This window comes from Rhinopithecus roxellana, chromosome 5, assembly GCF_007565055.1.
Source record: "Rhinopithecus roxellana isolate Shanxi Qingling chromosome 5, ASM756505v1, whole genome shotgun sequence".
Lineage (NCBI taxonomy): Eukaryota > Metazoa > Chordata > Mammalia > Primates > Cercopithecidae > Rhinopithecus > Rhinopithecus roxellana.
In genome coordinates, this window is record NC_044553.1 from 92,235,359 (window position 1) to 92,254,694 (window position 19,336).

Consider the following 19,336-nt stretch of genomic DNA (forward strand, 5'->3'; position numbering starts at 1 on the left):
TCAAAAATATCAACAAAATTACCAAATCTTTAGCTAGACTAAGAAAAACGGAGAGAAGACTTAAATTAGTAAAATCAGAAATGAAAGTGGAGCCATTATTACCAATTCTATAGAAATTAAAAGGATTATAGGATTATATGAGAGAACTACGAGCAAACTGGGTAACCTAGATGAAACATTTAAAGAACTATCAACAATCCTTCTCAAATATTTCCAAAAAACTGAAGAGGAAGAAACATCCCTAACTCATTCTATACTCTGTGTGATGGTTAATATTGAGTGTCAACTTGATTGGATTGAAGGATGCAACATATTGTTCCTGGGTGTGTCTGTGAGGGTATTGCCAAAGGAGAGTAACATTTGAGTCAGTGAGCTGGGAGAGGCAGACCCATCCTCAATCTGGGTGGGCACCAGCTAATCAGTTGCCAGCGTGGCTAGAATAAAGCAGGCAGAAGAAGGTGGAAAGAGCAGACTTGCTGAGTCTTCTGGACTTCATCTTTCTCCTATGCTGGATGCTTCCTGCCCTCAAACATTGGACTCTAAGTTCTTTGGCTTGTAGACTCTTGGACTTACACCAGTGGTTTGCCAGGGGCGCTCAAGCCTTCAGCCACAGACTGAAGGCTGCACTGTCGGCTTCCCTACTTTTGAGATTTTGGGACTCGGACTGGCTTCCTTGCTCCTTAGCTTGCAGATGGTGTATTGTGGGGCTCCACCTTGTGATCATGTGAGTCAATACTCCTTAATAAACTCCCCTTCATATATACATCTATCCTATTAGTTCTGTCCCTCTAGAGAACTCTGACTAATATATTCTGATATAAAAGCCAGACAGAGACTACAGGAAAACTAAAAGCCAATATCTCAGATGAATAGAGATACAATCAACAACATACCAAGAAGATTATACATCATGACTACATGAAATTTATCTCTGGGATACAAGGTTGATTTAACAAATCAATGTTATACAACTCATTAACAGAATGAAAAATAAAAACCACATGATCATCTCAAATAGATGCAGGGAAAGCATTTGACAAAGTTCAAAATCCTTTCATGATAACAACTGTCCACAAAATAAGTTTAGAATAAAATGTCCTGAACAAAATTGAGGTCATTTATGAAAGGCCTATGCCTAATATAATCAACAAAGGAAAAATTTTCAGTTTTTGCCTCACCCCAAGACAAGGACGTGCACTTTCATCAATTACATTCAACATAGAATTGGAAGTATTATCAAGAGCAATTAGACAAGAAAAATAAAATACATCCAAATAGGAAAGCAAGAAGTAAAATTATGCCTCTCTGCATATGACATGAACCTATATGTACAAAATCATAAAATTAGACCAAAAAGTTATAACTAGAAAATGAATTCAACGAAGTAGCAAGATAGGAAATAGACATGCAAAAATCAGCTATATTTCTTTATACTAATAGTGATCTATCTGAAAAAAATCAAGACAGTTCTACTAACAATAGTATCAAAAAGATTAAGATACTTAAGAACAAATTTAACAAAGGAGGTCAAAACTCTACACACTGAAAACTATGAAACACTGAAGACAACATAAATAAATGGCAACAAATCCCATGTCTGTAAGAATAGAGGAATATTGTTAAAATGTCTATACTACCAAAAGCAGTATACAGATTCAACAAAATCCCTATCAAAATTCTCATGGCATTTTCAATAGAAATAGAAAAAAATTATAAAGTTCACATGAAACCACAAAATACCCTCAAAAAACAAAACAGCCTTGAAAAGGAAGAACAAAGTTGGAGACACCAAGTTTGTTGATATCAGATAATATTACAAAGCTATAGTATGGTATTGACACAAAAACAAACATATAGACATTGGAAAAGAATAGGGAGCCCAGAAATAAACCCAAACATCTGCAGTCAACTAATTTTTGACAAGGGCATGAAAACATACAATGGAAAAAGGCTAGGGATTTTAGTCAATGGCACTGAGAGAACTATACACATACAAAAGAATGAAACTGGCCCTTATCATACACCATATCCAAAAAAACAATCAACTCAAAATGGACTAAAGACTTAAAAATAAAATCTGAAACCATAAAATTCTTAAGAGAAAACAGTGAGAAAGATCCTTGATGTTAACTTTGGCAATGGTTTTCTAGATAAGACACCAAATACGCAACAAAACCGAAAATAAACAAGTAGAGCTACATCAAACCAAAAATCTCTGGACAACAAAGGAAATAAACAACAAAATGAAAAACCAGCCTACACATTGGGAAAATATATTTGCAAACTATACATCCAATAAAGGGTTAATACCTAAATTACATAAAGAACGTGAATAGTTCAATAGCAAAAAAAACCAAATAACTCAATTTAAAAATGGGCAAAGGACCTGAATAGTCATTTCCCCAAAGATAATATATGAATGGCCAAAAGGCATATGAAAAGCTGCTCAACATCACTAATCATCAAGAAAATACAAATCAAAACCAGAGTCTCTTAATAGCAGAATTGATTAAGCAGAAGAAAGCGTGAACTTGAATATAAGCGATTTGAAAATACAGTCAAAGAAAACAAAGCAAAACAAAGAATAAAAAACAATGAAGCATGCCTACAAGATCTAGAAAATAGCCTCAAAAGCACAAATCTAAGAGTTACGGGGTTTAAATAGGAGACAGAGAAATTAGGGTAGAAAGTTTATTCAAAAGGATAATAACAGAACACTTCCCAAATCTAGAGAAATATATCAATATCCAAGTACAAGAAGGTTACAGAACACCAAGCAGATTAAATCCAAAAAAGAATACCTCAAAGCATTTCATACTCAAACTCCCAAAGGTCAAGGATAAAGAAATCTAAAAGCAGAAAGATAAACGAGTAACATAGAATGGAGGTCCAATAATGTCTGGTAGTGAACTCTTCAGTGGAAACCTTACAGGCCAGAAGAGACTGGCATGAAGGAAAAAGTTTTCGCCCTAGAATAGTATATCTGGTGAAAATGTCCTGCAAACATGAAGGAGAAATAAATAAAGACTTTCCCGGACAAACAAAAGCTGAGGGTTTTTATCAACATCAGACCTGTCTTACAAGAAATGCTAAAGGGGGTTCTCCAATTGGAAAGAAAAGAACATTAGCAAGCAATATGAAATCACCTGAATGTACAAAACTCACCAGTAATGGTAAGTACACAGAAAAATACACAATATTCCAACACTGTAATCATGGTGGATAAACTACTCTTAAGTAGGAAAACTAAAAGATAAATCAATTAAACATAATAACTACAACTTTTCAAGACACAGACAGTACAGTAAGATATAAATAGAAACAACAAAAAGTTAAAAAGCAAGGGGACAAAGTTAAAGTGTAGAGTTTTTACTAGCTTTGATTTTGCTTATTTGTTTGTTTATGCTATCAACCTTAAGTTGTCATCAGCTTAAAATAATGGGTTATAAGATAGTGTTTGCAAGCCTCAACAAAATACTAGCAAGCTGAATTCAACAACGTATTAAAAAGATCATTTACTCATCATGACCACCTGTGACTTATCCCAGGAATACAAGGATGGTTCAACATATGCAAATCAATCAATATGATACATCGTATCAACAGAATGAGGACCAAACCATATGATCACTTCAACTGATGCTGAATAAGCACTGAATACAATTCAACATTATTTCATGGTAAAAACCCTCAAAAAACTGGGTATAAAAGGAATTTACCTCAACATAATGAAAACCATATATAACAGACCTGCAGCTAGTATACTGAATGGGGGAAAACTGAAAGTCTTTCTTCTAAGATCTGGAACACAGCAAGGATGCCCACTATCACCACTGTTACTCAACATAGAACTGGAAGTCCTAGTTAGAGCAATCAGACAGGAGAAAGAAACAAAGGACATCCAAAGCAGAAAGGAGTAAGTCAAATTATTTTTGTTTGCAGATGATATGATCTTATATTTGGAAAAACCTAAACACTCCACAAAAAAACTATTAGAACTGATAAACAAATTGAGTAAAGTTGCAGAATACAAAATCAGCACACAAAAATCAGCAGCATTTCTATACGCCAAGAGTGAACAATCTAAAAAGGAAATCAAGAAAGTAATACCATTTACAATAGCTAGAATAAAATACCTGGGAATTAACCAAAGAAGTAAAAGATCTCTACTATGAAAACTATAAAATATTGATGCAAAAACTTGAAGAGGACACACACACAGAAGATAGTCCATGTTCATGGATTGGAAGAATCAATAATGTTAAAATGGCCATAGTACCCAAAGCAATCTACAGATTTTAAATGCAATCTCTATCAAAATACCAATGACATTCTTCACAGAAATTTTTTTTTTAATTCCTAAAATTTATATGGAATCACAAAAGACCCAGAATAGCCAAAGCTATCCTGAGCAAAAAGAACAAAACTTTAGGAATTATAATTACCTGACTTCAAATGCTACAGAGCTATAGTAACTAAAATAGCATGGTACTGGCATAAAAATGGACAGAGACCAATGGAACAAAATAAAGAATCTCAAAACAAATCCATACATCTACAGTGAACTCATTTTTGACAAAAGTACCAAGAATATACATTTGGGAAAAGAAAGTCTCTCAAAATATGGTACTGGGAAAGCTGGATATCCATATGCATAAGAATGAAACTAGACCCCTAACTCTCACCACATAAAAAAATCAAATCAGGATTAAATACTTAAATCTAAGACTTCAAACTATTTAACCTACTAAAATTAAACATTGGGAAAACTCTCCAGGACACTGGAGTGGGCAAAGATTTTTTGAGGAACACCTCCACAATCACAGGCAACCAAAGCAAAAATAGATAAGTGGGATCACATCAAGTTAAAAAGCTTCTGCACAGCGAAGAAATTAATGAACAAAGAGGCAACCTAGGAATGGGAGAAAATATTTTCAAACTACCCATCTGACAAGGCATTATTAACCAGAAAATGTAATGAACTCAAACAACTCAACAGGAAAAAAATGTAATAATCCAACTTAAAAATGGGCAAAAGATTTGAATAGACATTTATCAAAGGAAGATATACAAATGGCAGTCATATGTAGAAATGCTCAACATCACCAGTAATCATCAGAGAAATGCAAATCAAAACTACAATGAGATATAATCTCATCCCAGTTTAAATGGCTTTTATCCAAAGACAAGCAGTAACAAGTACTGGAGAGGATGTGGAAAAAAGAAAATCTTGTACACTGTTGGTGGAAATGTAAATTAGTACAACCAGTACAGAGAACAGTTTCAAGGTTTGTCAAAAAACACAAATAGAGCTAATATACGATCCAGCAATCCCACTGCTGGGTATATACCCAAAAGAAAGGGAATTAGCATTTCAAAATGGCATCTGTACTCCTATGTTTGTTGCAGCACTGTTCACAATAGCCAAGATTTGGAAGCAATCCACATGTCCATCAACAGATGACTAAATAAAGAAAATGTGGTACATATACACAGTGGAGTACTATTCAGTCATAAAAAAGGTATGAGATCCTGTCATTGGCAACAACAGACATGGAACTGGAGGTCATTATGTTAAGTGAAATAAGCCAGGCACAAAAAGACAAACTTAGCGTGTTCTCACTTATTTGTGGAAGTTAAAAATTAAAACAATTGAACTGACAGTAGAAGGAAGGTCACCAGATGTTGTGAAGGGTAGTGAGGAGGTGGGAGAGGATGTGAGTATGGTTAATGGGTAGAAAAAAATAGTTAGAAAGAATGACTAGGAACTAGTTTTTGGTTTTGTTTTGTTTGTTTTTGTTTTTGTTTTTGAGACAGAGTCTCACTCTGTCACCCAGGCTAGAGTGCAATGGCACAATCTTGGCTCACTGCAACCTCTGCCTCCTGGGTTCAAGTGATTCTCCTGCCTCAGCCTCCCAAGCAGCTGGGATTACAGGTGCGTACCACTACACCCAGCTATTATTTTGTATTTTTAGTAGAGTCAGGGTTTCATCATGTTGGCCAGGCTTGCCTCAAACTCCTGACCTCAAGTGATCTGCACACCTCAGCCTCCCAAAGAGCTGGGATTACAGGCGTAAGCCACTGTGTCTGGCCAAGAACTAGTATTTGATAGAACAACAGGGTGACTATAGTCAATCATAATTTAATTGTACATTTGAAAATAACTAAAAGAATATAATTGGATTATTTGTAACACAAAGAATAAATGTTGAGGTAATGGATATACCATCTACCTTAATGTGATTACTACGCATTGCATGCCTGTATCAAAATATCTCACGTAGCCCATAGTATATATACCTACTATGTACCCACAAAAATTAATTTTAAAATATCTTCTCTATCTTAAATATATATAATTTTTCTTTTTTAATTATACTTCTATACAGCCAGAAAACACTATGAGCCAATATCCTTTATGAACACTTATGCAAGAATCCTTGACAAAACACCAGCAAACTGAATTCAGTATATTAAAAGATGGGCTGGGTGCAATGGTTCACACTTGTAATCCCAGCACTTCTGGGGGGCCAAGGCGGGCAGATCACTTGAGGCCAGGAGTTCAAGACCAGCCTGGCCAACATGGTGAAACCCTGTCTCTACAAAAAATACAATAATCAGCCAGGCATGATGGTGCATGCCTGCAGCCTCAGCTACTCGAGAGGCTGAGGCATGAGAATCATTTGAACCCAGGAGGCAGAGGTTGCAGTGAGCCAAGATTGCACCACTGCACTCCAGCCTGGGTGACAAAGCAAGACTCTGTCTCAAGAAAAAATAATAATAATAGTTCAACATTCTAGGAACAGAAGAAAGCTACCTGAACATAATAAAATCTGTATATGAATAATTTTGACAAAATTATTGGAAAACGCAAAACCCAGTAACAGAGGAGTACTATTTTAAACACGTTAACTTCACGGACATTGAAAGTAAAGATTTTGAGGTAAATTTATATTAAAGATACACAATTCTGGCTCTTTGTAAGAGATAAGAAATAAATGTCTACATCACATATAACATTTTACATTATAAAACACACTATTGTCTATCTCCTCAAACTTCAATTTTAGCATTTAAGATAATTGTTTAATAAATCTGTTATCTCAAAGGGGGTTTTAGGTTGTTTTACATCCTGTTGGCTTCATGCTTGTAGGCTGTAGGACTTTAAGAGAATAAAGAAATAAATAAAATTTAGCCTTAAGATATTAAACATCATTTAAATAGTAACTTTGCCTTGGAGCCTTGATGTTCACATGTAAAATACTATACAACATGTTCCAGATTTTGGTTTTGTTTTTGAAGGTTTTATTATTTGTTTCATCTTTTTTGTTTTTGTTCTTGGGGTCTCTGACTTTTTCTATTGCTTTTTAATTGCTTGGCCTTGATGTACCCCTTTTTTTAAATATTATATTCTTTCCACTATTTTCTTTTGTTAAGCAACAACAGTTTCTGGATCAGCCTTTCATTCAATAGTTCACATTTTAAAATGAGACCAAGAAATGATTTGCTCCATCTAGCAACATCTGTGCCTGCACTTTTCAAGTATACAAATATCCACTTGCTCCCATGAGAGAGACTATAACCATCTCTCCATCCCTCACAAAAGCCAGGATCCCAGGTTCATTTCCAGAATGGATATATATGATATGACTGTTGAACCACTGGGCCAGCCTTACATTATACCTTTCAACAAAATATATTTCATGGCTCATGACTCATAAATGTAGTTTCACTGTAGACAGTGCACAATGAGTAAATCTACCCTTTTTCACGGCAAGGAGCCCAACTCATATTTTTATTGGCTTACTACTAACTAAATTAAGCTGCAATTTCTCTAAAAAAAGAAAAAAAACACTCATGACTGAAAATAAACAGCCATTTCAATATGGCTGCCAAGGACAGACTTAAAAAAGAACTAATATACTCCAGGTTCAATCTCAAGAGACCTAACAAGTCCATAGAAAAATTAATGTACTAAAAATAAAACAACTTAGTATTAAGTACTGCTCGTTTTTCACAAAACAGTAAAAAAAGTTCTATAAACGGAAAATCTAAGAAAGTTAACATGTCAGTTAAGAACAGCAGTTAAGTCCCATATATCAGCTCCTCAATGTAAAGTTCTTTAGGACACATACCCAAGTCTTCCTAGCATCTCAAGCTCAGGAACATGTGGTCCATATGTCTCTATCTGCAGTGGTTGGTATTCATACAGAGCTTCTTCAAGCTTGTGAATAGGTGCCAGTGAAATATGTTGACCCTGTTAGAAAAATGAAGGAAGTTAATACTTCTTAATACTATTTTCATGTTGTTACTTATTTATAACCATTTTAAAGATTTACTAAATTCCTCACATTAGAAGTATTACCCATTAGTTGTGCTGTTCCATGGGTACAATGCATTGCATAACTGAAACTCACATAATAGAATTAATAGTCATTTACACATGATTTAAAAGAGGAAAACCAAATCCATCATTAAATTCAAATTTAGCGTTAGTACAGTTGTTCAATGTCAATGGTAGAAGTCATAAAATACAAGAGACTTCAAAAACTTTATGCAAAATACATATTATTTAAAAACTATGCATGGATTTTAAAAACGTTTGCACCAAAACAAACTTGTACTAACTTGTAATAACTTGTCTGAACAGCCCCTAGTTTGAAGCATGAAGAAGCATAAGACCATTTGAAAAAAGCTCCTATCAGAGAAATGTGAATTCTACTAAATTGAAACAAGAACAAACATCTATGGTGAAGATTGGATGGAAGAATAGCAAAATCATTCATGCTTTACAGACAGTTTATGGGGACAATGCCCCAAAGAAATCAGCAGCTTACAAATAGATAACTCATCTTGAGAAGCAACAAGAAAATGTTGAAGATGAAGTCCTCAGTGGCAGACCATCTGCATCAATTTGCGAGGAAAAAAAAAATCTTGTTCTTGCCCTAATTGAAAAGGACTGGTGATTAACAGCAGAAACAATAGGCAACACCAGAGACATCTCAACTGGTTCAGCTTATACAATTCTGACTGAAAATTTAAAGTTGGGCAAACTTTCCACTCAATGGGTGCCTAAACTGTTGCACCCAGATCAGCTGCAGACAAGAGCAGGGCATTCAGTGGAAATTTTAAACAAGTGTGATCAAGATCCTGAAGCCTTTCTTCTAAGAACAGGAGATGAAACATGCCTTTACCAGTACTGAAGACAAAGCACAATCAAAGCAATGGCTACCAAGAGGTGGAAGTAGTCCAGTCAAAGCAAAAGTGGACTGGTCACAAGTAAAGGTCATAGCAACAATTCAAAAAACTCACTATTCAAAATACCCATGGCATTTTGCTTATTGAGTTTCTGGAGGGCCAAAATACAATACCATCTGCTGATTATTATCAGTGTTTTGAGAAAGTTAGCTAAAGCTTTAGCAGAAAAATACCTAGGAAAGCTTCACCAGAGTCCTTTCCTCACCACGACAATGCTCCTGCTCCTTTCCTCTCATCAAACAAGGGCAATTCTGCAAGAGTTTCATTGGAAATCATTAGGTGTCCACCTTTCAGTCCCAACTTGGCTCCTTCTTACTTCTTTTTGTTTCCTAACCTCAAAAAATTTGTAAAAGGAACCCATTTTTCTTCAGTAATAATAATAATAATAAAAAAGATTTCACTGACATAGTTAAATTCCCAGGACCCTCAGTTATTTAGGGATGAACTAAATGCCTGGTATCATTGCTTACAAAAGTGTCTTGTTCCTGATGGAGCTTATGTTGAGAAATAAAGTTTATATTTTTTATATTTATCTTTTAATTCCATTTTCTACAAACTTTTTGAAGTCCCCTTGTATACAAGCATAGTCTAGCCTCACATTTTTCTATTTTTACTAAACTACTTTGACATTTCTGGTAATCGGTTTTGTTTTGTTTTTTTGAAAGCTCAAATTAGGAAAGAAAATTAATAAAATTATTCTCTGCAAAGCTGTCACATAAATGTCTATTCTCTGAAGTCTTCACATGAAATCTAACTTTATGTGTATTTATTTCACATCACACATACATATACAAACAAAATAAGAAAATTTTATGCTGAAAACTAAATTGGATGAAAACATCCATTCTGAGTATTTTTCTGAGAAGAAAGAACTACTAGATAACTAAAATACAAAGACCCTACAGATTATATTTGAGCAAAATAAAGTGCCACTCAGCTATATACCATTACATTGAGATTTACATATCTATAATCCATGTGGACACAGAATTCTAATTTACAAAAATACCTACACTTTATACAGTCTTTGTTTTCTGATTTTAACCATAGTTCTCTTATTTTTCTTGCTACAGTTTTATTACTTTTATTTCATAACTTTTTATAAACCATTCTTGCAGTTATTAATTCCTCTAACTTTTAGTTTACAAATTTTTTGTTGTTATATCCCTTAGTTTCCTTTTTCCCTTAAATTACTAAGTTGGATGCGCAGTACACATTATCTATTTTATTTTTTTAAAAAAGGTAAAAGTCATGACTTAAAAGTGATAAAATACAATTGCAGCAGTGAGAAACAACCATTGAAGATGCTTGCACCTGGATTACAGTTTCTCTCTTCAACAAGTTCAACAGCATGTAGCATCATCCTAGCTAGTTTACAGGCACATTGTAATAGGCATCTCTGACACTGTAATGTCAAAAGTACTTCACCAAAAACAGGCAAAGGACTGGAATAGAGATTTCACCACATAAGATACACATATTGCGGCTGGGCGTGGTGGCTCATGCCTATAATCCCAGCACTTTGGGAGGCTGAGGCGGGCGGATCACCTGAGGTCGGGAGTTCAAGACCAGCCTGACCAACATGGAGAAACCCAGTCTCTACTAAAAAATACAAAATTAGCTGGGCATGGTGGCGCATGCCTGCAATCCCAGGTACTCAGGAGGCTGAGGCAGGAGAATCGCTTGAACCCAGGAGGCAGAGTTTGCGGTGAGCCGAGATCTCGCCATTGCACTCCAGCCTGGGTGACAAGAGTGAAACTCTGTCTCAAAAAAAAAAAAAAAAAAAAAGATATGCATATTGCCAACAGGTATATGAAAAGATGCTCAATATCACTAGTCATTAGGGCAATGCAAATCAAACCACGGTGAGATACCACTTCACACCCATGGACCACTTCACACCCATGGCTATTTAAGATGGCTATTATTAAAAAGAAAAACAGAAAATGCTAAGTGTTTGTGAAGATGTAGAGAAACTGAAACTCTTGTGCATTGCTGGTGGGAATGTAAAATGGCACAGTTGCTGTGGAAAACGGTATGGCAAGTCCTCAAAAAATTAAAAACAGAATTACCACATGATCCAGCAGCTGGATTCCGGGTATATACCCGAAAGTGAAGGCAGGGTCTCAAAGAAATATTTGTACACCAATGCATATTTACAGCAGCATTATTTTCAGTAGCCAAAAGGTGGAAGCAACCCAGTGTCCATCAAGGAATAAATGAATAAATAATATGTGGTGTATATATACACATAAATACAATAGAATATTATTCAGCCTTTGAAAGGAAGGAAATTTTGACATATGACAACATGGATGAACCTGAAGATATTATGATAAATGAAATAAGCCAGGCATAAAAGGACAAAAAGTTATATGATTCCACTAATAGAAGGTTCCAAAGTAGTCAAATTCATGGAGACAGAAAGTAGATCAGTGGTTACCACAGACTAGGATCATGGGATATGGATACAGGTTCAGTTGAGGAAGATGAGAAAATTTTGGAAATGAATGGTGGTGACAGATGCACAACAATATGGATGTACTTAATGTCACAGAAAAGTATAGTTAAAAGGGATTAAAATATGAACTTTTTATGTTACATGTATTTTACCACAATTTTTAAAACTGAGTTTTGGATATTCTAACTTCCTCATTTGCTTTGCTAGAATTAAAATACGCAGGAAAAAGAGAAAAAAAGTGTAATGTCAGAAACTTCATTCATATTATTTTAACCCCTAACCTCCATGTTCCACAGCCTTTCTAAATAAACATGGAACTGTCAAGCTAAATCTTATACTATCACAGAATAATACAATTTCAGACCAATGATTCAGAGAGCATTGCACAGGTTCAGACAGTGCCTGAGTGGGATATTTTGAGACTTGTTCTGACATCCCTATTTCAAAGTGTCTTCTTCAAAAATTGTCAGACACCAAATTCTCCTGTCATTTGATACAAAATGTCCAGTATTGGTGTCACATGTTTTAGCTATGGGGGTAAAAGGGAGGGGAGAGGAATGAGAGAGGAGGGTAAGTGAGGGAAAGGAAAACTACTGTGACAATTAAAGAAGTACACTTACAGTCTCACCAATACTCCGTTTGCATTTCAGAAATTAGAGAGCAAGGTCCAGAAAGGCTCACACAGAATGGGTATTTTCGAGAGCTGGATTACCTTCCAAGGAAGATAATATTCAAGAAAAACAAGCTTTCTTAAATAATTGCACTGGAAAACAACATACTAAAACTAATCATTACCTAAATATTAGCAACAACACCCAAATTACTAAAGTTATGATATCTTTTTTTTTTTTTTTGAGACGGAGTCTCACTCTGGAGTGCAGTGGCCGGATCTCAGCTCACTGCAAGCTCCGCCTCCCGGGTTCACGCCATTCTCCTGCCTCAGCCTCCCGAGCAGCTGGGACTACAGGCGCCCGCCACCTCACCCGGCTAGTTTTTTTTGTATTTTTTAGTAGAGACGGGGTTTCACAGTGTTAGTTTAGCCAGGATGGTCTCGATCTCCTGACCTCGTGATCCGCCCGTCTCGGCCTCCCAAAGTGCTGGGATTACAGGATTGAGCCACCGCGCCCGGCCAATATCTTATAATTCAAAGTCTTCTCTTAAGTTTGTGGAGACATCACTTACAATAGCCACAAAGGTCACTGAATAAGAAGAGTTAACATTATTTATTCTGTGCTAGACACTATGCTAAAGGGTTTTGTATGCATATCTCAGCATCCATAATAATTTTATGAAATAAGTACTATTAATCGTACTTTATGAATGAGGAAATGGGGGTTAGATATTGTGACTGAGCAAGATCATACTGTAGTTAATGGCAGTTTGGTGATTAAAAGCCAAGTCTGTCAGATTCTAAAGCCTGTGCTTTTTTCCCCTAACACCTTCATTTTATGGATATGGAAGCTATTATCCTCAAAACGTAAATTTTTCTAAGGTCACATAGAGTCAGATCTCTCAATTCCTGCCCAGTGCAGTTTCCACACACTGCCTTTCAATATCTTATTTTTAAATAATATAATCATGATTAATTTAAAAGTTCTAATGGCATTAAGTAAATCCTAGGTGGTTTAACCCAATTTTTTATATAAATTCTAATAGCTCAGGTACATAAAATACCATAGGCTCAAAAAGGAGTCTTTTTTAAAACTGTAACATCTGAAAGAAATAAACATTACTCAGTGGTAGTTCTTTCTGTTTGCCATAACAACGATAAGGTAAAATTCATAAATGACACACAAACTGCCCTTCTAACATTCCATCTATCTTTCCCTCGGAAAAAACTCATGTGAGATAGATGCCATGGCTCTCAAACCTAAAGCTGGAGCAGAACTTAGAGAACAATGACTTACTCATTGACATGTGTTTTAAATTTTTAAAATCACCCACAGAGCAGATAATGGCTTAACAGGTCACATGAGAAAGTACTAAGGGTTTTAAGTGATTGGGGGGGAAACGGTGTTTAAAAGTTTTTTAGATGAAAAATGGTCATTGGTGATATTTCCACCCAAACAGTAAGGGTGATAGATATTATTCTAAATTATCAGAAAAAGGAGGATTCAAGTTAAAGAAATCAAAGTGCATGATATACTAATTTTAAGTTATATTTGAATTAAATTTGGTTGGGTGCCAAATGGTATGGACTTAAGTGCTATTGAGTATCGAGAGAAAGAACCAATAAAAGGTGGAAGAATGAAAAAGACAGAATAGAAAAAAAGAATATCAAGAGGAAGAAAAAGATAGAATAGGAAGAAAAAGAATATCGAGAGGAAGAATCAATAAAAGATGGAAGAATGAAACAGTGCAACTTGCACTAGACCTCAGAGGACAAAGTCTACAAAAGCAAGGCAATGGGAAGGATAGCAATATTACCACAGCAGTATGTTGTGTCCTGAGACAATAAGTAAACCTGAGCAGAGACAGGTACATAGGGAAAGAAGGGTGGGCAGAGAATGAATCAGTATAGATAGTTTAAATCACAGCTAGAAAAGACTCCAAGTCTAGTTTGAACTCACACGGGTAAGAAATAAAAACTGTCAAAACAATGTCAGAATGTTTTATCTCCAGCATATTAGTAAATAAATTATAAATAAATAATGTTTAATATGACAAGAGAGCGTGAAGAAAGCTGCTTTCATACACTGCTGGTAAGCAAACTATGGAATTGCTTTATTTATGAAAAGCAATTTAGTAAACCTTTAAAATCTTCACATATTTTGACCTAGTAATACCATCTGTAATAATTTATAAGAAAGCAATCAGAAATATAATCAAGTTCCTATTCATAAGTCTGTTCATCACTGTTTATATTGTCAAAAACTGAAAGGAAACTAAATGTTCAATCAATAAGTAAACATCAGTTTAAGTAAACATCAGTTCAATTATAACATAAAACAGTGTGTAGCCATTTAAAATCATGCTTAAAGAGAAATTAATAAAATGTTAAGTACATGATCATTATGATCTAAACTATTTTTAAAATCTGCCTAAGAGTCGGGCACAGTGGCTTATGCCTGTAGTCTTAACATTTTGAAAGACCAAGGTGGGATGATAGTTTGAGCCCAGGAGCTTGAGACCAGCCTGGGCAACATAGTGAGACCTCATCTCTACAAAAAAAAAAAAAAAAAAAAAAATTAGCCAGGCATAGTGGTGTTCACCTGTAGTCCCAGCTCCTCAGGAGGTTGAAGCAGGAGGATCACTTGAGCCCAGGAGATCAAGGCTGCAGTGAGCTGTGACTGTGCCACCATACTCCAGCCTGAGTGTCAGAGCAAGATCTCATCTCAAATAGAACATAATAAAATGAAGTAAATCTGCAAATGCAAAAGAAAACTAAAGAAAAAGTATCCCTAGGTGATGAAATTATTTATCTTTGTTGCACTATTTTCTGAATTGTCCAAAATGGATATAAAAATTGGTATATATTTATGGCTATAAAAAAACTATTATTGAACAATAACACAGATAAAAAAATCAGAAAAAACATACTGCAAGACAAGTGGCCTGGTTTCTTCAGTAGGTCAATATAATGAGAAACAACAACAATAAAGATGACAAAGTATAGAGTGGGATGGGAGCTATTCAAGATTAAGACAGAATTAAGACGTTTAATAAACATAGTGAGAGTCACTGACTCAGTACTAATTTGGAAGGGAAAAAAAAGCCATGAAATATTTTGGCAACAACTGGGGAAATTTGAATATAGACTGGGTATTAAGCTATATTAGAGAATTTCTGTTAATTGTTTGGTGTGATTATGGCATTATGGTTATGTATGAGAATGTCCTATGCAGGAACAGGTCAGTGAGAGATGCCAGTTGAAGAATTTAAAAGTAAAATTTCATGGAAATTGTAATTTACTTTAAAACGGTTCAGGGAAAAAAATGTGCGTGAGTGTGTGTGTGTGTGAGAGAGAGATGTAATACCAAAATATTATAGATTATTGACTGTAGATATTAGGCATGTGAGTATTCATTGTATTATTTTCCAACTTTGCTATTTTTGAAATTTTTCATTATAAAATGTTTAAAATAGATCACAGAATCTTTGTTAGTTTTGAAAAACAATGGATATGTATTTATAGCAAAGAAAAGAATAATAGCACCAAAGAAAGAAGAGTCTAGAATCAAGTAGGTTAAGTCTATAGCTATTTTAGTAATTAAGGTTAAAGTAATATGATCTAGATCTGAGTAGTAATGGGGGGGAAGAGAAAAAAAAGAATAATAATTATAATTAAGACTGCAAGAATTGGTAGCAATCTGGTGTAGCTGAGGTGGGAAGCAAAATGTGAAAACCAGAGAGAGCTGATTAACAGAGACAGGAAAAACAGGAAAGGGAAAGATAGAAGAGCGATGTAGGATGGATGCATGTCCCTTCCAAATTTCATGTTGAAATGTAATCCTCATGTTGAAGGTGAGGCCTAGTGGCAGGGTTTGCGTCATGGGACTGGAGCCCTCGTGAATGGCTTGGTGCGCTTCCTCAGTAATAAGCAAATTCTCTATTAGTTCACATTAGAGCTGGTTTTTAAGAGGTACTTCCTTCTCTCTCTTGCTCTCTCTCTTGCCATGTGTACCTGCTACCCCTGTGCCATCCACCATGAGTAAAAGCTTCCTCATTCAGCCTGCAGACCCATGAGCCAAATAAACACCTTTCCTTAATGAATTACCCAGTCTCAGGTATTCCTTTATACCAATGCAAAACATACTTATACAAAGAGGAAATTTTAAAAAGATAATATGCAGACCAGAAGAAAATACTTGCAAGTCACGTATTTTATAATTCGATCAAATTCAGAATACTACCGATAAAGAATTCTTAGACACCGGGCGCGGTGGCTCAAGTCTGTAATCCCAGCACTTTGGGAGGCCGAGGTGGATGGAACACCTGAGGTCAGGAGTTCAAGACCAGCCTGGCTGACATGGTGAAACCGCATCTCTACTAAAAATTTAAAAATTAGCTGGACATGGTGGCCAGCGCCTGTAATCCCAGCTACTCGGGAGGCTAAGGCAAGAGAATCGCTTCAACCCGGGAGGCAGAGGTTACGGTAAGCCAAGATCGCGCCATTTTACTCCATCCTGGGCAACAAGAGTGAAACTCCGTGTCAAAAAAAAAAAAAATTCCTAGAATTGACTAATAAAAAGACAGAATGACCCAATTAAAAGTGGCAAAAGATTTTAAAAGACCAGATGGCTAATAAGCACATGAAAAGATGCTCAACATAACTAATAATCAGAAAAATGCACACTAAATGCACACTCACTTGAATGACAATAACCAAAATGACAGACAATAAAAAGTGTTAGTGTAGATGTGGAGAAACTGGAATCCACAGACATTGCAGTTGAGAGTATACAATGATGCAGCCACTCTAAAAATTAGTTCAGTAGTTTTTCTTGAAGTAACAAGTAAGTTTAATTTACAACTTAGTAATTCCACTTATCTACCCAGGAAAAATGAAAACATATGACCACACAAAGACTTGTATATGAATGTTCATAGCAGCTATTAATAGCAGCCAAATAAATAGTGGAAACAATCTAAATGTCCAACAATTGTGAATGGATACATAATATGGGGTGGTACATTCATATAGTATGAATATGAATTCCTTTATTGAACATTCACACAATATGCTGAATTTTATTACTATTCAACTATAAAAATGAATGAAATACTGGTACATGCTACAACGTGGATGAACTTCAAAAACGTTATGCTACAGGAAGCCAGATGCAAAGGACCAATGTATTATAGGATTCCACTTACAGGAAATGTCCAGAAAGGGCAAAATTACAGAGACAGAAAGTAGATTAACAATTGCTGGTATTAGGTCTAACATTTAAGTCTCTAACCCATCTTGAATTAATCTTCGTATAAGGGGTAAGAAAAGGATCCAGTTTCAGCTTTCTACTTAAATGTTAGACCTAATACCATAAAAACCCTAGAAGAAAATCTAGGTAGTACCATTCAGGACATAGGCATGGGCAAGGACTTCATGTCTAAAACACCAAAAGCAACGGCAGCAAAAGCCAAAATTGACAAATGGGATCTAATTAAACTAAAGAGATTCTGCACAGCAAAAGAAACTTCCATCAGAGTGAACAGGCAACCTACAGAATGGGAGAAAATTTTTGCAACCTACTCATCTGACAAAGGGCTAATATCCGGAATCTACAAAGAACTCAAACAAATATACAAGAAAAAAACAAACAACCCCATCAAAAAGTGGGGAAGGGATATGAACAGACATTTCTCAAAAGAAGATATTCATACAGCCAACAGACACATGAAAAAATGCTCATCATCACTCGCCATCAGAGAAATGCAAATCAAAACCACAATGAGATACCATCTCACACCAGTTAGAATGGCAATCATTAAGAAGTCAGGAAACAACAGGTGTTGGAGAGGATGTGGAGAAATAGGAACACTTTTACACTGTTGGTGGGATTGTAAACTAGTTCAACCATTATGGAAAACAGTATGGCAATTCCTCAAGGATCTAGAACTAGATGTACCATATGACCCAGCCATCCCACTACTGGGTATATACCCAAAGGATTATAAATTATTCTACTACAAAGACACATGCACACGTATGTTTACTGCGGCACTATTCACAATAGCAAAGACTTGGAATCAACCCAAATGTCCATCTGTGACAGACTGGATTAAGAAAATGTGGCACATATACACCATGGAATACTATGCAGCCATAAAAAAAGGATGAGTTTGCGTCCTTTGTAGGGACATGGATGCAGCTGGAAACCATCATTCTTAGCAAACTATCACAAGAAGAGAAAACCAAACACCGCATGTTCTCACTCATAGGTGGGAACTGAACAATGGAAGGGGAACATCACACACTGGGGCCTACAATGGGGAGGGGGGAGGGGGGAGGGATTGCATTGGGGAGTTATACATGATATAAATGATGAATTGATGGGTGCTGACGAGTTGATGGGTGCAGCACACCAACATGGCATAAGTATACATATGTAACAAACCTGCACGTTATGCACATGTACCCTAGAACTTAAAGTATAATAAAAAAAAAAAAAAAAAGAAAAGAAAAAAACAATTGCTGTGGGCTAGAAGTGTGTTGTGTCTGCAAATGAGTATCAGAGACCTCTTTGGAGTGATGAAAATATCCTAAAATTGGATTACTGTTTACAAAATTCTGTAAATTTACTAAAAATCAATACATTATATATTAAATAAGTAATTCTTATGGTAAGTAAATTATATCTCAATAAAGCTGTTAAAAATAAAGAGTTTAAGATGGTGTTTAATCCATCCAACATTGCTGCCAAGTAGAAATGTTCAGTAAAGGCAGCTAGAAATATAAAATAAACTCAAAAGAAATTTTGCTATCAGCATCAAAATGATAGGCAAGGTCACAAGAATAAGAAACTGGGTGTGGGGGAATATATAAAGAGTGAGGTCTTAGCACCGAGTCTTGAAAAACACCATTAAGTAATTCAGGTACATTTTCCTGACTTTCAAAAGTACGACACAAAACTAAAGTCCTTTCTGTTTTTGTTACTGTTATCACATAATTGATAA

General features: G+C 35.5%; 1 protein-coding gene across 1 annotated transcript in view; it reads right to left on the reverse strand.

Annotated features, from left to right (window-relative positions):
* MNAT1 (MNAT1 component of CDK activating kinase) overlaps positions 1-19,336 on the reverse strand; it is a 245,187-nt gene that overhangs the window by 83,298 nt on the left and 142,553 nt on the right. Inside the window, exon 7 of the mRNA XM_010354636.1 lies at positions 8,136-8,257. Within this exon, the coding sequence (XP_010352938.1) occupies positions 8,136-8,257 (122 nt within the window). The remainder of the gene's footprint in view (positions 1-8,135; positions 8,258-19,336) is intronic.